This window comes from Acanthopagrus latus, chromosome 11, assembly GCF_904848185.1.
Source record: "Acanthopagrus latus isolate v.2019 chromosome 11, fAcaLat1.1, whole genome shotgun sequence".
NCBI lineage: Eukaryota > Metazoa > Chordata > Actinopteri > Spariformes > Sparidae > Acanthopagrus > Acanthopagrus latus.
In genome coordinates this window covers 10,910,790-10,932,092 of record NC_051049.1, presented here as the reverse complement: position 1 = coordinate 10,932,092, position 21,303 = coordinate 10,910,790, and the positions used below count along the sequence as shown (strand labels likewise).

General features: G+C 39.7%; 1 protein-coding gene across 9 annotated transcripts in view; it reads left to right on the top strand.

Moving 5' to 3' along the window:
- Positions 1 to 20,341, top strand: part of atp8b3 (ATPase phospholipid transporting 8B3) — a 43,428-nt gene extending 23,087 nt beyond the window's left edge. For 2 of the 9 annotated variants that reach the window (XM_037114156.1, XM_037114159.1), the window contains 29 exons: positions 914 to 1,045; positions 1,159 to 1,199; positions 1,779 to 1,843; positions 3,213 to 3,304; positions 3,421 to 3,534; positions 4,850 to 4,948; positions 5,529 to 5,590; positions 7,034 to 7,106; positions 7,392 to 7,462; positions 8,131 to 8,222; positions 8,346 to 8,504; positions 9,929 to 10,017; positions 10,107 to 10,300; positions 10,398 to 10,606; positions 11,965 to 11,996; positions 12,259 to 12,415; positions 12,802 to 12,990; positions 13,144 to 13,256; positions 13,862 to 14,029; positions 14,308 to 14,419; positions 14,541 to 14,616; positions 14,699 to 14,822; positions 15,960 to 16,146; positions 16,291 to 16,514; positions 16,614 to 16,697; positions 16,812 to 17,036; positions 17,897 to 18,035; positions 18,292 to 18,422; positions 19,757 to 20,341. In XM_037114156.1, the coding sequence (XP_036970051.1) occupies positions 1,819 to 1,843; positions 3,213 to 3,304; positions 3,421 to 3,534; positions 4,850 to 4,948; positions 5,529 to 5,590; positions 7,034 to 7,106; positions 7,392 to 7,462; positions 8,131 to 8,222; positions 8,346 to 8,504; positions 9,929 to 10,017; positions 10,107 to 10,300; positions 10,398 to 10,606; positions 11,965 to 11,996; positions 12,259 to 12,415; positions 12,802 to 12,990; positions 13,144 to 13,256; positions 13,862 to 14,029; positions 14,308 to 14,419; positions 14,541 to 14,616; positions 14,699 to 14,822; positions 15,960 to 16,146; positions 16,291 to 16,514; positions 16,614 to 16,697; positions 16,812 to 17,036; positions 17,897 to 18,035; positions 18,292 to 18,422; positions 19,757 to 19,993 (3,477 nt within the window). In that variant the 5' untranslated portion in view covers positions 914 to 1,045; positions 1,159 to 1,199; positions 1,779 to 1,818 and the 3' untranslated portion in view covers positions 19,994 to 20,341. The other 7 variants (XM_037114161.1, XM_037114157.1, XR_005077669.1 and 4 more) reach the window with 7 other exon arrangements.
- The last annotated feature ends 962 nt before the right edge of the window (positions 20,342 to 21,303 follow it).

The window sequence follows — 21,303 nt, the reverse complement described above, 5'->3', positions numbered from 1 at the left end:
TGCTGACCTCCACCAGGTGGCATTAGATTCATGAAGAAGGCAGAATGGTTAATTGAAGCGCTAAAATAAATGATGTGTGGCTTGACTTTAGTCTAAAGATGAATATAAAGGTTGAAAAAGTGAAAAATATATTATTGTCTTCATAACAGTGACAGTGTATATTTTAAGCAATTTTGAACTGCATATAAGTTTTACTTTGAATGTATACCTGATCTTTTCCAGAACACATGATTGAAAAACTGCTGTCAGTTTTAAACCTTTGTTTCACTAGTTTATTTTAGCATTAAAGTTCACATCTTATCCATTTAACACTAGAAGCAAGGGCACATTTTATTCTTCTTTGGCTTGTTTCACGTACAGTACAAATATAACTTTGAATATTATCAAACTAAGTTATGTATAGGATAGTTTAATTTGCAAGTTTTGAAGCACAGTGTTAAATGGCTTAGGGGGATTTGCTCATTCAAATGACAACCATTCGGCCACTCTCGTTACTTAGTATAAGTTAGATTGTAGGCAAGATTGACTTCAGTCTAATCATGATTATTTTGTATGTATAGAGGGGTATTGTTTAGGAAAGAAAAAGAACCACTAAATGTGACCTGATTTGGCGCTGGCCTAAATGCTACTGCTTTCACTTTGGTGTAAACCAATACTCCCACTGTTGCATGGTGAAAAGCTTCTTTATTGTACCATTACAAATACTTTCTGGGACAGTGAAGGGATTTAGGTTAGTTAAAAAATAAAATTCACCCAGTAGGTATGCTTGGAATCATAACTTGTTGTAGTTTACTTCCATCAACTAAAAATGTGTGTTTGTACAATTAATTAGCTACAGAAAGATAAACAGACCAATGATTTGATTTGAACAGCGGCCTTATTGCCCCACCTCCATTCCCCTTTCTCTCCTCAGGTGAGCTGCTCTGGGAGTACATGTGGATACCTGAGCCTTCACATGGGAGCAAGAGAAGGGCGTGTCTGGGAACATGTTGCATAGGGATTCGCAGAAAGAGAGGTGGGGGAGGGGTATGGATGGGTGAAACAGGTGAGTGTTGTGAAAAGCAGCTGAAGAATGGTTATGAAAACAACCGTGTTAATCACTGGATGTGGGCATTAGGACTTCATGATTGATGGCTCAGCTATGTCACCTGGCTGCAGGTGCTGTATAGTGCTCGAGACAGTGCTGCTGAACAATGAAGGTAAATATGTGAGTCATTGTTGTTGCATGGGTTGTTTATGTGCTTCTGCTCATGATTTATTTATTTATTAAAAAACTATTAACAGCTCTAGCACAAGGATTCATTAATAATGAAATCAGAATGCCCTCACAGCATTGTTCTGTGTTTGTTGACAAATGTGGTGTACGTGTTAATTACCTGGCGACAAGTAAAATATAACATGACAGTCATTTATTACAGCTCTTGCGCATATTAATCCTTGCAGGTTTGATGCCGATTGTTAGATATAAGAAGCCTTGGTCCTCTCTCACCAGGATTGCTCACGCAGCCAGAAGAGTTGGTACATATTTCAAAATTTCCTCACATGGAAAATGGATTTGACTTAAATTTACATTAGTAACATTTGTTTATGAAAGCAAGAGGGTAAGGTTTGTAGAGCTCCAGCTGGAAGCAGAGCCTGAGTGGATCAACAGCGGTGGTAACTTTGTCTGTTTTGCTCTGGTCTGCATGGCAATGCGCTGTAATGAGTAACTAGACTGATAAATGAATCGTAGAGGGGGACATTTGCAGCTATTTCACTCTGTTGTCTCCTTTGTGTAGCACAACTGCAGTCTACAAACATTTGAGTCTCAGCAGCATCATGGCCAAGGAGAGTGTTGAATCCGGTACGTCTCTTTCTGTCACCATTCTGTAATTCTTTCAGCTGCTGCTCGCTGTTTCTTTATCTCATGGTGTTTACTGAGATGCTTTCAGAGGCGACTTTGGATGAACCGACTAATTTGCGGATATTCGCCTGCTATCAGCAAATCTGCAAATAAGATGAGATTCACAGATAGCAGCGGCTGATGTTTATCTTTTGTGTAACATCAATTTTATGCCTACACATTCATGAACTACTTGCTTGTGACATATCTTTGTAGGGTTATATAAGTACTGAAAAATTTAATGATCAAGTAGGTGGATGTATAGCAAGTTAAAAGGAATTTTGAAGCAAATACTTAAAAAAAGAAGAAAATAAACTTTATCCATTTGGAAGACAGTCATATTAAAGGTTGTCTCATAAATGTTATGATAAAATTTTTCTCTTTTAAAAATAGCATAATGAAATGTTGATCGACTTTAAAACAGTTGCATTTCATAAAGATTTCTTGTTTTCCCTGGAACAAAAGAGGGAATAAATGATAAAAATCGAGATGATGTGAATCAAAATAAACAACAATAAAACATTACTGGCATCGGCTTGAGCCAATTATTATTTTATATAATGATACAAGATATAGATTTTTTTTTCAGCCAATACTGATAATAAATATTTACCTGCTTCTCATAGTCAATACAATACAAATCTGGGGCTATTCCACAGCTCCTGAGGAGCTTTTTTTAAAAAAAAATTTTGTTGTTGTTTTCCCGCCTCCCTTAACCCCTTTGAAACATTTTCTTCTTCTCTTACTTGTAGTCCTTTACTTTGTGTCATTTTGCGGATCGCAAACCAACTTTAAAGGTGTATACCACCGCCTACTGCATCAGGGTGTTTATATGTTGCTCTTGTGAATGAAAGCAATTTGTCTTAATATTATCAACTCTATTTGATTTCATTATCGGCAGATAATCATTATTATTAATTTCCCAATATATATCATGCAATTTTAAAGATCAGTATAGACCAAGAATTGGTTGGTCCAATGCATGAAATTAAATGAAACATACGATAACATTCATATAACATGAACTATTAGTGTCTTATTCACATAGCAGCCTGCATGTGATCTATATAGAAATGTTCTCTGTTAGTTGATCGTTTTGCTTAAACAGACGTTAGGAGAGTCAGTTTTGACTTCAGCAGGTTTGTGTGGCTGATGCAAGAATCCCTTTGAGATATGGTTAACAGCAGTCTTGTTTATACACTGGCATATTAATACACACACACACACACACACACATCCATCTGCTGCCTGCTAATGTAAATGATACATTAAATCATTGTGTGTAAATGGTCTCTGAGAGCTAAGTCTCGGCCTTACATGTGTCTGACAGGCCTCACGTGGGAGGTTAGAGCAAACAGCCGGCACTACCACAAACCCAAACAGAAGAAATCCTTTCTGTGCTTCCGCTGGGGGAGATATGCAGTAAGTCAGCCACACATGTGCTTCCTTCCCTTCACACCAAACCCAACAACCTATACAGTGTGTATATCTCTCTTGTCCCTCTCTCTGTCCCTGTTGCACTTTTTGTCGGTCGCCAGGACAATTTGTTGCGCAGCTACAAATACTCCCCCCTGAACTTCCTGCCACTGACGCTGTTTGAGCAGTTCCAGCGAGTGGCCAATCTCTACTTCCTCCTCATGGTGGTGATGCAGGTCAGATGAAGGCTCTGCCATTCTGTCTTACTCTGTCTCATGCTCTGACTCAAGAACATCAGAATTGGTGTTGATTTCTTTAACAGGCTCACTAGTAGTCTCAGTTGTTTCATGTTTACAATATCTTAAGAGGAGTAACTGTCTGGATTTTGATACATTTGTTTTTGTTTTTTTGTAATGTGCTGACATTGTGAAGTCATGGAAATCATGCTGATATGTTCCTTATGCCGTGATCAATATATCCAGTTCTTCTAGATTAAATGATAGATTTGTGTGTTGTGATCAATGACATCTAGTCTGTTAAGACACAGCTATAAAACATCATTAATCAGCACAAACACTAAGCCCAATTGGCCTACCTGGTGACACCTTTTATATAACATTTTATAAATAGATATGCTCTGTGACACAAAGTGACATTTACTAGTATTTTTGCCTCCATCGCTTGGAAATTTGAGATGCGTTAGTCTTTCATTTTTTGTTAGAATATACTATATGTAAACTCAGTCACCACTTTAGAAGAATGTCTAAAAAGGGTATACTTGCCACATTGCTATATTTAAGACAGCACTTAGATGATCCAGAATCTTGCTATGATTCCAGTTCTCAGATCACTACTTTGGCTACTAGTTTCTCACAGTTTCAACTTCAAAATGCTATTGCTTGTCCACCACAGACCTCATAGGTCACCTGGTTCAGAATTACTCACTGTTCTCAGTGTCAAAACTGATCATGGTGAGGCTGCCTTTACCCTCCATGCTTCTCAAATGTGTTTTTTTTAAAATCATTTTTCAATTTATATGCATTTGTTTGATTATCTTTTATTCTTTGAATTATTTCTTTCATGTCCTTATACCTGTGTAATCTGCAAAGTACTTTGGGTTGCCTTTGAACATGAAAAGTGATAAAAACAAAAACTAGAATGGGGGCATCCCTCCACTCAGGCCCAATAGTCTCCTGTTGTTTTCATATGCCAGATTTTTTTCATCCACATCCATGCATTATTTCCTGATAAATTAATTAAGATAATGAAAAAAAGAATGTCCTAGTTCGCAATGTTAAATTAGGTGGGGAAAAATGTCTTGATCCGTCCCTTCATATCCACACCGAAAGCAATGGGGTCTGTTCTTGGCTTAGACCCATCGTCTTAGACCCAAGTTCTATGGAAATAAGTTCAGTTTTTTTCTGTAATCTTGATGACAAACCAACCAACAAACTATTATGACTTGTTGAGGCACTTTGTGTATGTGTGTATATGCTTTAAATAGCATGTGTGACATTTTCTTGTGTATCCATGCTTGCGTGTGGTTTTCAGTGTGTCCCTGTCATCTCATCCATACCCTGGTACATCACCATCATTCCACTGATCATCGTCCTGTCTGTGCGAGGGCTAAAAGACCTTGCCATCGACATGGTGAGACCACCAGTCACTTCACAGACCCCCCCCATATACTTCCACTCACACACAAATGCATGAGCTTCATCACAAATATACGACCCGTCTCACGCATGCATTTATGCACCCGACACTTAAGCATGTACACACTCTTTTCTCTCCTTCATTGTCCTCATTGACTCCTTGTCCTCTCCTCGCTGACAAAACCAGTCAACCCAGTAGCATTAATTTTCTCTCCCATCATTAAAGCTTTTCCTTTTAAATGCAAGCGTGATGTTTTGCATGGAGAACTCTCTGGTTAAGTGCATCACTGAGTTACGGTCGTTAACAGCTCTGGGTGAAACGCTTGCTTGACCCCTCTCTATTGACTAATCATTTAGTGGAAGGTGTAAATCTCCCAGCTGGTGTCACTGTCGAGCCCCATAATGGCGTTTATCCTTTCTCCTTTCTCCTGTTCAACCTTTCACAGCCACCCGCACTCCCTCTCATACGCTCCCCGTCCATCACTCTTTTTCTCCATCCTTGTCTCGCCTCTCAAATCTATCTCTTTCTCTTCCCCTGTTCTCGCTTTCTTCTTCTCTCTCCATCTCTGGTCCAGGCACGGAGACGCAGTGACGCTCAGATTAACTCCCGACCCTGTGACGTGCTTGACTCCCAAAGGTGAGGACAAAGAGAGTGGGTTTTTCTCTCAGGACTCAGCTCCAGTTCCAGTTTGAAACAGCCCTCTAATGAAGCTCTAATGAAGTGCGAATGAGTGAATCCCTTGATGGTCCCTTTTGTGCATTAGAGCAGGGTGAAAACAGAGTGTTTTCCACGTATGTCAGATGACAAGAATTATGACAAAGCTCATCTTCTCTCGTCTTCAGAGATACCTTGGGTTCCGTCTATTTCTGAGACTGTTATCCCCTGCGGACTAATTTATAATTCCAGTTTCATTATCATTTGTGCAGTATCCTCCAGAGAATGGTCACTGTTCTTAGAAATGCAATAAAGAAAGTGCATATCATTAAAGTTTAAGACCCACCCAGAAATGTTTTGCTATACTGTAGACTGTTCATATGGTCACATATATGAAGATTAATTTGAACGTTTACTCATTGTTTTAGTGTAGGTGGTAAAGCCTAAGTCTGATGTTCTTTACAGACTCTATTGTGTCCACATCCAAAGAATCCACAGAGACCACTAGGTAAAATTAAAATGTTTACTTCAAAAATGCAGGAAAAATACACAAATAAATTAAATGCAAATTGCGTCCTATACACGTAATGAGAGAAATAAATGACAGTGAGAATACCAGAACAAGAGTCAGAGGTCAAAAAAGTATATGGCTCCACTCCCCGCTTGTCTTGACTGACCACAAATTCACGTTACCTACCAAACACTCATGACAGAGTGACACATTAAAGGTGTAGTCTGCACAAAACAAAATCCACTATAAAATATCACAAATAAACTATAAAGGATGATTTTAGCTGTCCACAAACACTGAAATTACCCAAACATGTATCTGTTTCCTTTATATGCTATAAACAAACCATGTGTAGAACTGTAAATAATGTAAATATTTTTATCTTTATTCTTTCTAATGAACTTAAAATTATTCTGAAACAAGAAAACTCCATTTAGGCTCCTACATTTAGAATGTATCATACTCATACAGACAAATATAGGTCTGCCCTGCTTTTGTTTTTGATGAAAACAAATCTCTCCACAGTAGAGATGCATGATAATCTGCCAATATGATATCTGCCACTTTAAAAGTGAGCATAGTAAAATTTTTATTCTACTATAGGAGAGGTTTAATATTCTCTCTAATGAAATAGGCAACATATGTGCATTTGGCATCCAAAATAATTGACCTGCATATTGGTTATCAGCAAAAATATTAAGCATCCCTACTTCACAGCATCTGAAAACAATGATTACTTAAATGTAGTTGTTGTGCAGTGATGGTTGCTGTAATAAAAGAGCAAAGTCATTGTGTTTATTTGCATGGTAGCATTGCATATTTAGGAGATGTGTGACCACCAAATTATGTGAAATTTCAGCAGTTAAAAGCTGTGGATTATTCTGTCCATGTGATCACAATTTGTTCTGTCTCAGTTTCAGTGCAGCTCAGTGGAAGGATCTGTTTGTTGGAGATGTACTGCGAATCCACAAAGACCAAGTCATCCCTGTGAGATTTTAAATTTATACAAATACTGAAAGTAACAGCAATATGGATTTCATAAAGACCTGTCTAATTAATCTTGTCCTGCAGAATAGCATTGCAATAATTTTTTTGTTGACCTTTTCTGTAGATAAATACTTTCATAAAGTGAAACATTCCAGCATAGCAGCATGCAACAGCAGCAGGCCGAGATATTTGAATATATGCTCCAAAGCTCTATTTGTATGTCAGGTAAATTTCCACTGAGACGTCTCTCTTTTATTTTTCTATTTTCTCTCTCTTTCTTCTCAGGCTGACCTTCTCCTCCTGTGCACTTCAGAGCCTCACAGTCTGTGTTATGTAGAGACAGCAGATATCGATGGGTAAGAAACACAGTCAATCTCATTCTGTTGATAATTCATATAAATGTTTGTTTTATATTTACTGGATGAATACACATAGTAGTAGTGGGGCATCACTTAAGCATTATATTAAAATAAGTATAATGTAAGATACATGATATCAAACCAACTGCAGGAATATGAAGTTAAGAAGAAGTTTTAGGATGTGATTTTGAATGTAAAATTGATTTGAGGCCCAAGCTTTGCATGTTGTTTTGCAGCCTTGATGGCAAAAATATGTGGACCCCTTATACGATCTACAACAGCCACAGGGTCCCGTCCTGCACATCTGAGGTTTAGTAGTGGCTCATTAAAGGGTAAAAGGGGTACTATACATTTGGGTTCAGATGTTATAATGCTGGGATCAGAGAAAGAACAGAACCAGTTTGTTTAATGTGGGGTAGGGGTAACAGCAACTTGTGGTTTATTACAAAGTAAAGACCTTTTAATGAAGTTATTTTAGAAACAAGAAGCTCAAATGTATTTCTCCAGACTGCTAAAAATGTGGAAATCCTACTCTGATTCTGAACCAAAGAAATTAATATTGCATAACCAGCTGCACACTGCCTTGACTTCTAATTATGTCTGATGAATGGATCAACTGTTTTAATGTTGATTTAATGTGCAAGCGTGTTCTCGTCTTTACACAGAGAGACTAACCTCAAGTACCGGCAGGCGCTCATTGCTACTCACAACGAGCTGACCTCTCACCCCTCAGAGGAATCGCTTGCTGCCTTTGATGGTGAATAAATGTTTTTGAAATGCAAATACAGACATGCTCATCATTACTAAAAAGTAGAATAAACTTTTAAGAGAACTGAATGCTTGTCCAATGTAAGAGCAAATATCACCTTAAATGTTACAGGTGTGGTGCTCTGTGAGGAGCCGAACAATCACCTGTACACCTTCAGAGGCCAACTGCATTGGAGAGGAGAGTGTCTCTTGCTGGACAACCAGCACATCCTCCTGAGGGGAACAGTCCTACGCAACACACAGTTTGCCTACGGCTTGGTCATCTACACTGGTACATGTAGAAGAATTTATTCAGTTTAGACAAGGGGATATCAACATTGATTTCTGTGGAAATGGCTATGCCTAGGAGATGTTAATGAGGGGTAGGATGATACAGGTTGTTTTTCTTTATAAAATGGATGCTAGCCACAGTCAAACTAGTCTGTTCAGTCTATAAATGACACTGAGGCGACAGGATGAAGAGAATCCTTCATATGTGGCTCAGTGTCCTAAAATATGGATGATAACAGAGGCTGCGACTGATGATTATTTTCATTATTGAGTAATTTGTCCGCTACTTTCTCGATTGGGGCTGCGCGATACAGTTGAAAAATTTTATTGTGATTCTTTTAATGAATTTCACAGTTGCAAGAAATATATCAAAAAATGATAAGCAAAATTTCCCAAATCCCATAGTCATGTCTTCAAACAGTCCAAAACCCCAAATTTACTATTATAAATGACAATGAAAAGCAGAAATTGATTTAATTTTGGAAGCTGAAACCAGCTAATCTTTGACATTTTCTCTCAAAAAATGACTGAAACAAATAATCAGTTATCACAAAGTTGCCAATATTTTTCTTCCAATCATATACTCAGTTTACTACATTTTTCATGTGTATATAAAACTATTGCAAAAATGTTTTGTGTCTACCTATCCTCATTTAACCTTCGACTATGGACTTCACATGTTTCAATGACAAATTTTATTATGTGGAATACATTATACTGCTCATTATGGACAGTACTTAACTCTTGCAGCTGTGTCTTAAATGTGGGTCTGTTAACGTCTGGCAGATTATGGGCTCCTCCTGTCCTCCTAAGTGATCATTGATCGGATATTACTGGACCAGGCAGAGGTGTCATGGATCTCACTGCTATGACCCTTTCAGTTCTGGTAAAGTAGATCAATAGATCAAATTCTTCCAGAGAGGGGTTTTATACCGTTCATCAGAGACTGTCTATTGGAGTGACCCCAAGTTCAGCCTGATTATAACTCCAGCCCCCCTGAAACACACTTGACACGGTCCACTGTGAATTATCAAGATGGACATGTTGTTGTTGTAGTCAAACTTGGTTGGAATCGGTTTCTGTCCTTGAACACACTCTCAGTTTTTTTTTTTCATGTTTTATTACACATACAGCAACAGTCCTTCAGCAGTCTATGTGAGAATAAGAAAACATCACTGGAAAACCTAATGTGATACTTTATTGATCCCTGCAAGGGAAATTCTCTCTTCCCACTGACCTCTTGACAGCGAGGTCAGACACCCCCGGAACTGGTAGGGATTCAGCATCTTGCTCAAGGGCACATCAGCAGATACTCACTGACATGAGGGCTTGAACTTTCGCCCTCTGGTTGCAGAATGGACTCCCAACTTTGCTCAGCCAGGCCACCACAGCTACAGCATTTAATAGTTGTCTGTTCTGCACCAGGCATGGACACTAAGATCCTGAGGAACTGCGGGAAGATAAGAGTGAAAGTGACTCGGACGGAAAAAGTTTTCAACAAAGTGGTGATTGGGGTGAGTGGGTGAAGGGCAGGGGGATGACAATCAGAACGCATCCTGTGGAGTTATTCTAAACTGTGTGTGTGCATGTTCTGGATCTGTAGATCATCCTGTCCGTGCTACTGGTAGCTCTGCTCTTTGCCATTGGCAGCGGCGTGTTTTCCACTTGGGTCATGAGCCACACAGGGGTTCTGACTCCTCTGGTGGTTGACGGCAACCCCATCTACACGGGGTTCCTCATCTTCTGGAGCTACATCATCCTGCTGAGCCCGGCCATGCCCATAACTCTTTACATCACGTTAGTTCAATCAACAGCACCGCACTTATCTGAGCAACTAAGATGGGAATACACCTGTGTTTTTGCACATGCAGTCATAATGTGTATGTGTCCACAGGTTCGAGGTGATCCACACGGTCCACAGCAAGTTTATTGGCTGGGATCTGGAGATGTATTGGCCGCAGGCAGACAAACCGGCTCAGGCCAGGAATACTTCACTGAGCGAGGAACTTGGCCAAGTGGGATACCTGTTGAGTGACAAAACTGGAACACTTACCCAGAACCGTCTGCTCTACAGACAATGCTGCATAGCTGGAGAAATCTATGGTAATCCATCTCTAATCTAATCTGGTGACCTAATCTTCAATATCAAGAAATTACAATTACAATTTCTCTGTGCTATTTTAATTTGTGATTTTTTTTTTAAAAGAAAGTAATCCAATGCCAGCATCTGACCTCAGTTTGCACTGGTAGATAAAGATAGATAGATAAAGATAAACATTCCAACCACTCAGACTTTTAAACAACCTCAGCCTCTGCCAAGGCCAACAAATACAATCAAAATTACCTCATCTTTCCTTTTCAACTGTGGGGATGATCATTGAGACCTGATTCCAGTAGGAAACTGGTTCCAAACTGTCTGATTGATTGGAATCGTATGCCTCCGAGCTTGTCAGTACTTTTTATTGATGCCAGCGTGTTTTTCTAAAGTCAAACTCATGTGTCTACACTGGTGAAAACTCATAACAAGAAGGCCTCATGGCAGAGACGAGGGGATAGTTTAAGGTATGTTTTATTTCTACTCTGTTTCAACATTGTATTCAGACTCAGGCATAAAACAATTGTTCTTTTTGATCGAGAATCAAGAGGAAATTGATAAACTATCTCACCGATAAGTAGACTCTCTAAAGGGCATTGTTAGAAATAAAATTGTATCAATTCCTGTCCATTTTCAACAGGATGTACATAAAAATGATGAATGCAACATGCTCTCAAGATGCATCTTTACAGGACTTTTAGCAGCTTTAAGTGTCCCTTCTGTCAGCATTTCAGTAGGTTAACTTTGCTGTAAGAGGCCATTATTAATCAGATGACCTTACACAGTTCAGTAGAAAGAAGCATTTATAAATACAAACAAAACATATAAGAATGCAATATAGAAAGGTCGTGATGGCACTTTGTCAATTATCATACCTGTGTTCACTCAAGAGTGCTTGTTTGGCTCTCAGTTCCAAGACTGTATCCAATACAGTCATTTAAATACTGATTTATGAAGCAGGCTTTTATAATTACCACAGAGCAAAGTTGCCCCAGTGGATTAAAGTGGAACAAAGATCCCCCCAGGGAGGCAACCTCACATACACTTTGGATGAGGCACCAGGAGACACTTAACATGCTCATATCCAACAGCCACCAGTCCATCTACTAAATATTTAACACAGCTCTGCCCACTGAAGACAAACTGTGACTGAAACCTTGTCTGAATCACAGCAGCCATATGTCGTATGTCTGAGCCACTTCCTGGTTTAGCCAACATATACTATTTTGTTCTTCATTTCTGTATTTCTCTCTGCATGTGATTTCCACGATTTGTTCTGTCTGTCTGCATTTCTTTCACCGGCACATGTTTCTCCTGTATTTCACATGCTTTTAAAAGTCACTTATTCATTTCCCTACTCTCACAGGGGATGCTTCAGTCAGGGCAGAGGATGTAGAGGTACCATATCATTACTCTGAAATCGTCATCTTTGAACTGTATCATCTTCTGTCTTCACCTCCTACCTGTATATTTCCAACCTGATTCAAAGATATTCTCTAATCTCCCTTCAGGGTGCATCTTTTTTTTGTCCAATGCGCCTGATTTAATGCCCTAATTTCTGTCACCAACAACATTCAACTATTAGCCACAGATGCAACACAGTACAATTTCATGGCACAGTAACCTTAAGTGACCCACCTTTTTCCCTCTACGTTTGCAGCCCATGGACTTAAGCTGGAATCCTTTTTCGCGAGGTGGACTGTTCATGTCGGCTCCCCGCCTGGTGGAGACGCTCAGAGGACAGAAGTGTCCACTCAGCATACAGTTCTTCTCAGCGCTGTCTTTATGTCACACTGTCATGGCAGAGTGGAAGGAAGGTAGTGTCTTTATGTTGTGTTTGTTTCATTCAGATCAAAGAAGTTAAATTCTTACCCTCCATCTGATAAAAGTGTTAGTCCTCATGTTATACTTCAGAGAACCCTGTTTTTGATGAAATCTCATGTGGTTCATGTTTCCACTGTGTATTTGGCTGATCGATTGACTAAAATTAAGGGTTATATTAACTGTATTTTTCATTTCAGACACTTTGTTTATGTTGCCAAAACTTGAAAGGATAATACATTTTTTATTAGTTGTTTTCTGTCCCCGAAATCACCGGTCTGAATGTGATATCTCAACATATAAATTTACTGAAATACACAATGAACCATCCCCACAGGATGACATGTTTACCTCCACTTACATGTTGACTGCATTCCTCCAGAGGCTCCAGTTTACCAGGCTGCGTCCCCAGATGAAGAAGCCCTTGTTGGTGCAGCCAGGGAGCTGGGCTGGGTCTTTCTTTCCAGGACAAGAGATTTTATTGTTGTCTCTGAGATGGGTGTTACCCGCCAGTATCAGCTGCTGGCCCTGCTGGACTTCACCAGCCAGAGACGTCGCATGTCTGTACTGGGTGAGAGTAGCCCTCTAAATACACATCAGCAACATGATTTCGATCTTACCATCTCTTACAGTCTTTTGCACTCACCTCCTTTTTCTGCACTTATTCGAAGTTCTCTCATGTCAGCTACTTTTCCAGATAAACTTGTTTTGTTTTTTCTTTCAGTGCGGGAGCCAGAGGGTGGGTTAAAACTTTATTGTAAAGGGGCTGACATAGTAATCCTGGAGAGGCTGCAGAAGGACTGTCCATATCAGGAAAGGGCTGAAAAAGCCTTGGAGGTGAACTGGAGTTTCTACTGAACAATTAATGTCTGCTGTCATTGAGTCTACTATTAATATTAAACTCTGTTAGTTTCTGTTTTTTAATGAAGTAGTTTATATTCACACTTGTGTGAAAATGTAGAACTTTAGTCTTGGTAATTTTCAGAGATGCAGTGATATATCGGACGAACATTGGTGTCAGCTGATCTTTGCCTTGTTGGCTATTATCAGCCTGTCAGCAAATCAGATGACACTTACCAACTGCAGCATCTGATGCTTATCTCTTGTGTCACATAAATTTCTCACAAGCACTTTCATGAGCTTCTGGCCCACAACATCCCCACCATCAGTTCGCAAGGCTAATGTATGTAAAAGATCTTATTATTAATGACATCCCTACCACTAAGATCACCTCTGCATATCTTCCATTTTTATTACCAAATGTCTCATCATTAGAGTTTTGCAGAAAGGATCTGACCCATGGATCGCCTGCTGAGATAGTTGAGGCATGCCATGAGGGTTTAAATCATGTTTTCATTGTCAATTCTTCACTTACGCCTGAACAATCACTCAGTAAATAATGTGCAGCCTATCAAATAATGTGTGAACTTCTCTTCCGTCAGTTGTTTGCCCAGGCCTGTCTGAGGACTTTGTGTGTTGCGGTTCGATCGGTTCCTGAGGCATCGTGGGAGCAGTGGAGTAAAACTCTGGCCCAGTCTGCTGCCATGGCGACCTGTGACCGTGAAGCAGTGCTGGAAAAGCTATATGATCAGATGGAAAGAGAACTGCAGGTGTGCTGTTCCTCAATGTCATGTTGATTGTAGGTTATCTTATTAAAATGTTAAGCTGACAAATGACATAGAATGAGCAACACAGATAAGAAGCCTGTTTTTTGTTTGTTTTTTTGCAATTTCTGCCCTTTACTCGTTGACAAATTAAATTTTTTGCATGTTATAATGCTGAATGATTCTCATATCATCTCTTTGTCTCTTTGGCTCTGGCTATTATCTTCTAAATCCAGTATTTAATAGAAATGCTGTAAACTAAGGTTAACTTCCATGTTTTTTAGCTACTAGGAGTGACAGCAATAGAGGACCGGCTTCAGGAGGGCGTTCCTGAGACTATTGCTCTGCTTCAACAGGCTGGGATTAAAGTATGGGTACTGACTGGGGACAAAAAAGGTATTGTTACATCCTGTTGCAGGAGGTGGAAGTAGCACCATTTTGAGAGCAAACAAAGTCTCACCGTGGTCTTTGCCTTTTCCTTCTCTATTTCCTGCTCCTTTGCTCTTCCTCCATGTAGAGACTGCAGTGAATATTGGATACTCTTGCAAACTACTGGATCCTGAAACCAGATTACTGGAATGGCAGGAGCTGAGGTTAGCAATGATAAAAATACTCAAAGACACACACACACACGCTCATGCCATCTCATTGATCGTTGTGTGTTTACCCCTACAGAGAGATACTCCAATCCCCAGACCCAGGGGTCAGTTTCTCCAAGGCCAGACAGATGGACCTTTGGGTTGTAGACAAGGAGAGGGCTGGAGCAAAGACTGCTATGGTTCTATCTGGACCTGAGCTGGTAAACACCAATATTTTACTCATATAGTTTTTAATGGGTCCAATATATCTGCTGTCATGCAGTTTGCACATGACTCTGTAAAATGAAACTTTATGTTGTTAAAGTCAGAGAATGAGAACAGAAAAGGATAGAGGAATTAATGAATGAGAGGCTCCACTTCTGTTTTGATGGTAATTTGATGTGGGTCACTAATTATTATTTTTATACATGTGAATCAGTTGTACCTTAAACTGGCAATTGTTTTTTTTTCTTTTACTTTTGCTTTAATGGATCTTTATTATACTTTCTTTCTTTCACTATGCTATTTGTCTGCCACCAAACACAAAATCTCACAGGTAGAAGAAGGCTGATTGCCGCTATTTCTGTCTGCTTTAACATTTCCATTATAGACTATATGACTGAATTAACTCATAAATATTATGTCCTGTTTTTATGGTAACCTCTACTGTGAAAAAAACAAAAGGTAACCCAGATGTCTTTGTGACATCAGCACCAACACTAATAGCGCCTAAAAATGCAGATACATAGATATACTAGTGGATAAGGGGCCACATTAGCATTCATTTGGAGACATATTTGTGCCTACAGATGATTGTAAGTCTAATATTCACGCTCCTTGTAGTTCTGTATTTGGTCTCCACCAACTACTGAGCGGAAATGTCAAGCATGTTCATCAGCAAGTCACAAGCTGTGCCTGTCAATTTTTGCGGCTGAGCAAATAGTGTCCAGTGTGTTTATGGATATCGAAGAGCTGCTGCATCTGAAAACACTGCTGATGAGGACAATGAGACCGAACCAAACAACAGATTAATGGGTTAAAAGATTCAATTGGAGTGAAGCTGCAGAGTCAGGTGACGAATGTCTGTGTTTCTGTAACTCCAAGCGAACCCTATCTTATTACACTGATACACAAACCTGACCCACTTTCATTATATACATATTGATTATAACAGTTTTGAAATATATTGACAGAACTAAAATGCCTTAAAAGAACATCTGTCAAATTACAAAGCTATAAACGGATAAACTAAACATGGAAAGCAAAGGCAAAGTCTCCAGTAAAGTTCCATTAAGTCAAAAGGGGCATTTTATTTAAATATAACCTAAACTGAGTTGTCTGATGGTGTCGTTCTCCAGGCAGAGTTCGACCAGAGACCAGAATGGAGGTCCACGTTCATGAGACTAGCAGAACAGTGTCAGTCGGTGCTATGCTGTCGTGTAACACCTGGGCAGAAGGCTGACATCGTCAAACTAGTCAGAAAGCACACCAGCTCAGTCACCTTGTCAATCGGGGACGGTGCCAATGATGTTAACATGATCAAGAGTGAGTCAGGTTGAATGTAAAGAGGTGTTTATAGCTCTAAATTCTAGAGAAAACCTACTAATCAAAGTACTCTGCTCTCTGTTCTCATGTTTTCACATTTCCTTCTAATTTCTCGATCTATGTCTTTTCTTTCCCCAACACCAGCGGCTCATGTTGGTGTGGGGATAGCAGGAGTAGAAGGAGGTCAGGCAGTGCAGAATGCAGACTTTGCATTGTCCCAGTTCAGATTCCTGCAGAGGCTGCTGCTGGTCCACGGGCGCTGGTCCTACAGGCGCATTTCCCTCTTCTTACGCTGCTTCTTGTTTAAGACCTGCAGCTTTGCCCTCGTGCACATATGGTTTGGTTTCTTCAATGGCTTCAGTGCTCAGGTTAGATGTTTATGGATGAAATTAAATGAAATGAGTCTTCATGAACTGACGTTAATCAGGGAGAAAACATTTATTCCAACATCTGTATCTGTTTTGCAGTCTCTGTATGAGCCGTGGTTTATCGCTCTCTACTCTGTCCTCTACACAGCGACCCCAATTATGCTGGTGGCCTTCTTCGAACAGGTCAGACAGTTTTAGAGACAATGTTTCTATTAACTCAGTCGTTATATTTATATATTTGATCATCAGCACTCAGATGTATTGGGTCACAATTCATCCTGCCTCTGTGTGTTGTAGGATGTGAGTGCAGAAAGCAGCCTGAAGTGGCCAGAGCTGTACAAGTGTGGACAGAGACAGGAGCTCTCCAGTCCTCTCATGCTGGCCTTGTCGCTCCTGTATGCCGTCTACACGTCACTTGTTCTATTCTTTATCCCGTTTGAAGTGTTTTACAACACAGCCTTCGACTACCAGACAATGGCAGTCACAGTTGCCATGGCGGCCATGTTCACTGCCACCATCGAGGTCAGAATCACACTTCAAGAGTACAGAAACTTTAAGAGATATAAGAAAAATAAATTTTGGATTATTAAAACGTATTCGACCCACTATGAAATGATTATTAACTATTAATGTCATAATGTGATGTTTTTACATTACATCACATATTGGTACATTTGTTACTCATTCCATCTCTGTCCTAAAAGTAAACCTCTCATTGCAATAACATGCATGCTAACTAATCTAGCTGCTCTCCAAAATCTTCATGGTCTAGTTTCTGAAATAACAACACTATCAAAAGGCTAAATATTGTCTTTTACATGGGATATATTGTGCTTTTTTTATATAAAGTCCTTATCAGTGTTTATGTATCTGTATTTCTCTGTGTGTTTGTGGACAGATTTTTGTCAGCACATTAATGTCACAACCGTGCAAGATACGTTCACAAAGTTGTGCAGGCGTACAGTTGAGATCAAAATGAACGGTTCGAAGATGGCCATGGGCCGAGCAATTCTATGCAGTCTTGATCCATACAGTTCTGTTATATTTTACCCAGTTTTCCCCATCTATTTTATTTTGTTCTACTCTACTGTCTTTTCTTTCATCTGGTGTAGGAATGTTTGAATGGAATATTAATTTGTAAGTGTTGTGTCAGTTGTATTTACAGTTAATCATTGAAATCCTATTTAGAGATTCATTGATACAAAATTATACTGACAATTTATTCTTGATTTTACGTTAAAGAGAAGATCCAAACTCAATTAAACAAACAAAAAGTAATTATTCTATTTCATCTTGTTTTGTGAAGAAAATACATTTGTACTCGACTTTGTTGTATATCCAGAAGTACATATTTCTTGTGATTCTTTCTGTTTGTCTTTCAGGTCGTGTTAGTGACCAAATACTGGACCAAGTTCAATATAGCAGCCGTGTGTGTCTCTTTTGTGCTTTTCTTCATTTGTACCAGGATCACCCACAGCGCCCACATGTTTCAGATATCACCCCACGACTATGCCTTTCTCGGTATGTTTCTGCTCATCTCACTGTCACTTGAGTGATGTTGCTCCTGGCTATGGCTATTTCACCATCTTTTAAGACAGGAGCTGCTGGAATTAATTCACTTGGAGACAAATAATACTGTGGACAAAAACATACAACCAAACACCCAAGACAAGATGTCCATTTTAATCCCTATTCATTTTTTTCCTGTTGATCTGCTGATGTGTTATAATTCCTGTGAACAGGTGTGACTGCTCTGTGTTTGTTTGTTTTTCATTAGGTACATCAGATAAGGCCTTCCTCAATCCAGTTGTGTGGCTCACAGCTCTGCTCGCTGCCTGGGTGGCTATGTTGCCTTCCTTGATTGCCTGCGCTCTCAGTGTTATTTTCACCGTCCATGACAAACACAAGGTGAGACATCTGCACGACACACAGACAGAGAGAGATTATTAGCACAGTAAAAAAGAGAGATGGAGTGTCAATTTACAAAGGGAAGAGTGCAAAACTAAAAATGAAAATTAAAACATTTGCTAATTACAATTATTGAAACAACAGTGCACACAACAAGTTAGCTCCTGTACATCAATCTCAGCCTTTTTTCAACAATTCTGTTGTTCTATTATTTTCTCAGTGATAATTCTCCAGTTTGAATCCTACTGCGTTCTGACAGGAAAATGTACTCATTGCTGTTGGCAAATAAAAACAAAACTAAATGTTTGACATAAGAGCCAACTCAATAAGATGCTGAATTAGGTTGCTATTCTGTTTTATTTTGGAGACTGAGCTTGTGCTCCATTCCTCTGTTTTATAAAACCTGAAATGAGATGAGTTGTTTCCGATTCACCTTCATATATTATTGAGGTTTCACTTCTGAGGTCTCACTTCTCTAAAACTTAAAGCATGAACAGTTGTAACTGTAAATGGCTGGTGACTAAGTTGATATGCAGAAAATATTCCACTTTTTGTCCTTATTATGAAAATGACATTGTGTCTACACAGCTGTCTATGGCTAATAATAATAAATATATGTAGCTGTGCACACTCTGACTAATGATCATCCTCTTTTTGAAATAGGTCTGAGTTGCGATATTTGTGCTAGAGCCTGTCTCATAGTATTGGCCAATATCATCCTGTCACGGGTATAACAGCATCGGTGTAAATGTTGTCTGACATTCAGAAATTCCCTTATATTGTTGTTAAACTGTAAAATTTCCTGCCTCCATTACAGGTTCTAGTCCCAAGAGTTTGATCACCACATGATTCGACCAATATATTGATATCACAGTGATTTACTCCCTGATACTTATACCAGAATCAGCCACAAAAATAAAGCATCTGTCATGCGCTAATTTGTGCATTATTTCAACTCCAGCTGATATACAAGTATGTCATACTGTTTAATAGGAGGCATGAAATGTGGGCTTTTCTTTTGTGCATGCGTCTCTACCCCAGCTTTACAAACCATTAGTCAGGCAAACCCTGCGCTGAATTTTAACAGGGGAATTCAATCTGAGTTAAAAACCCCAATTGAGATCCAAAGTCTAATGTTTGCCTGTCCAAAGAACACTCCAAAACCTGAATAATATCAGCATATCCTATGTGTCTTAATCAGAAAATACAATATTCGGAAAAAAAGGCCTCATTCAGATAACCAGCATCAAATTCTGAATGTTGTCATATTCTTGATAATTGTGGAAAACTGGTGTGCATGGACACAATGTGACTCTCACCTGGCTGTGATGTAGGTCCATAGTGTGTCCAGTCAGCCGGTGGAGCTGAAGTCACAGATGAGGAGAACGTCTCTTCGCCGTTCCTCTTACGCCCTCTCTCACGGAGCCGGGTCTGGGCACCACATCACATCAGCAACCTCCTTCCGCAGCATAGTGCCAATGGTGGATGAGAAGGTGACTGCAAGTAAAAACCTCACTGCCTCACCAGACAAAATTCACAAGGACAATAGTGATGCACCAAACGGAATCTGAGTAATGACTGATTTAGGTTTTTATGAGGAAAACAAATATGATCATGTAGTTATTATATGCAACTTAGAGTTAAAAAGATTATTCATATCATATCTGTACTTCAAGTTGAATATATGTATAAAATACATACTGTACATATCTAATTTAAATCTTGTTTAATGTTTTTACATGGACAGTTTAGCTCAGCAGGAATATATCTTATCTTTGTTGTTTGAGACTGTTGTGGTAAAAAAGAAAAAAAAAATTGTATTTATTTATTTTTTTTACCTGCTGGGGTCACGGGGGATTTCCTTTGAAGATCAAACCAAACACAATAAACCGACAGCACAGCTTTGTTTTACAATTGTTTTATTTGTTAATTTATTTCAAAACACGCAATTTTACCCATATTATCCTTTTAAGTTTTTATTTTTCTGTAACAGTTATTACTCAGATTTTTTTCTTTCTCAAAAGTCTCAACTAGAGTGAAACTAAAAGTCCTCCACAGGCTCTCCGGCTTCTGCAGTGGGAGGAGGGAAAAGAGGCTTTCTGACTAGATGTCGTGAGTGGGTTTGTCCCTCGTTTCTGTGTGGGCAGAGGAGTGTGTGCGTGTGTGTGTGTGTGGAAGTTTACACCGGGGTGTGTCTGCGTGTGTGTGGAAGTGCAATAGGTGGAATATCCACATGGCCGGTAAATCACAGGACCCGTAGAGCAGCCCAGAGAGCTGAACATTGTCTTCTAGGTTTGGTAGCCAGATTGTCATACCTCTGATTTCATCTTTGGTTTCAGCAAACACTCTCAAAAGGCAGACTCACCCTCTCCAGCATGTGCCTGTGTCTGTTTGTGTGTGTGTCTGTCTGTACGAGTGCAATATAAGCCACCATCTCCAGACGACTTTGTAAACTTAAGTAAATACAATGTAAGCGTCTTTGCATTGATTGTGGCCCTTCCTTGGCGCTGGGGACAAAGACAGTCAAACATTGTAGTACAATGGAGCCATGAGCGTGGGGGGGGGGATCAGCTTTGCAAACATCAACATGGACTCCATTTTGATGTCAATGGCAGTTTGGGGCATTCGTGTAAAGCTGTATGACATCTGCTTGGTGAAACGTGTGCTGCTGTAGTGCTCTTCTCCCCCCAGCCACTCTGTACTGTAGCCTCAGTGACTGGGGGGGGGGGGGGGGGGGGGGGCACGACTCTGCCCATTCTGGGCTCAGGGAAGGGAGGGGGAATCGCGAAAGGTCATGGAAGTGTGAGCAGGAGTGTTTAAATGTTGAGGGGAGGGACGGGAGGTTGAGGGTTGTACACTCTGACCCAGCAGCAACGATTAA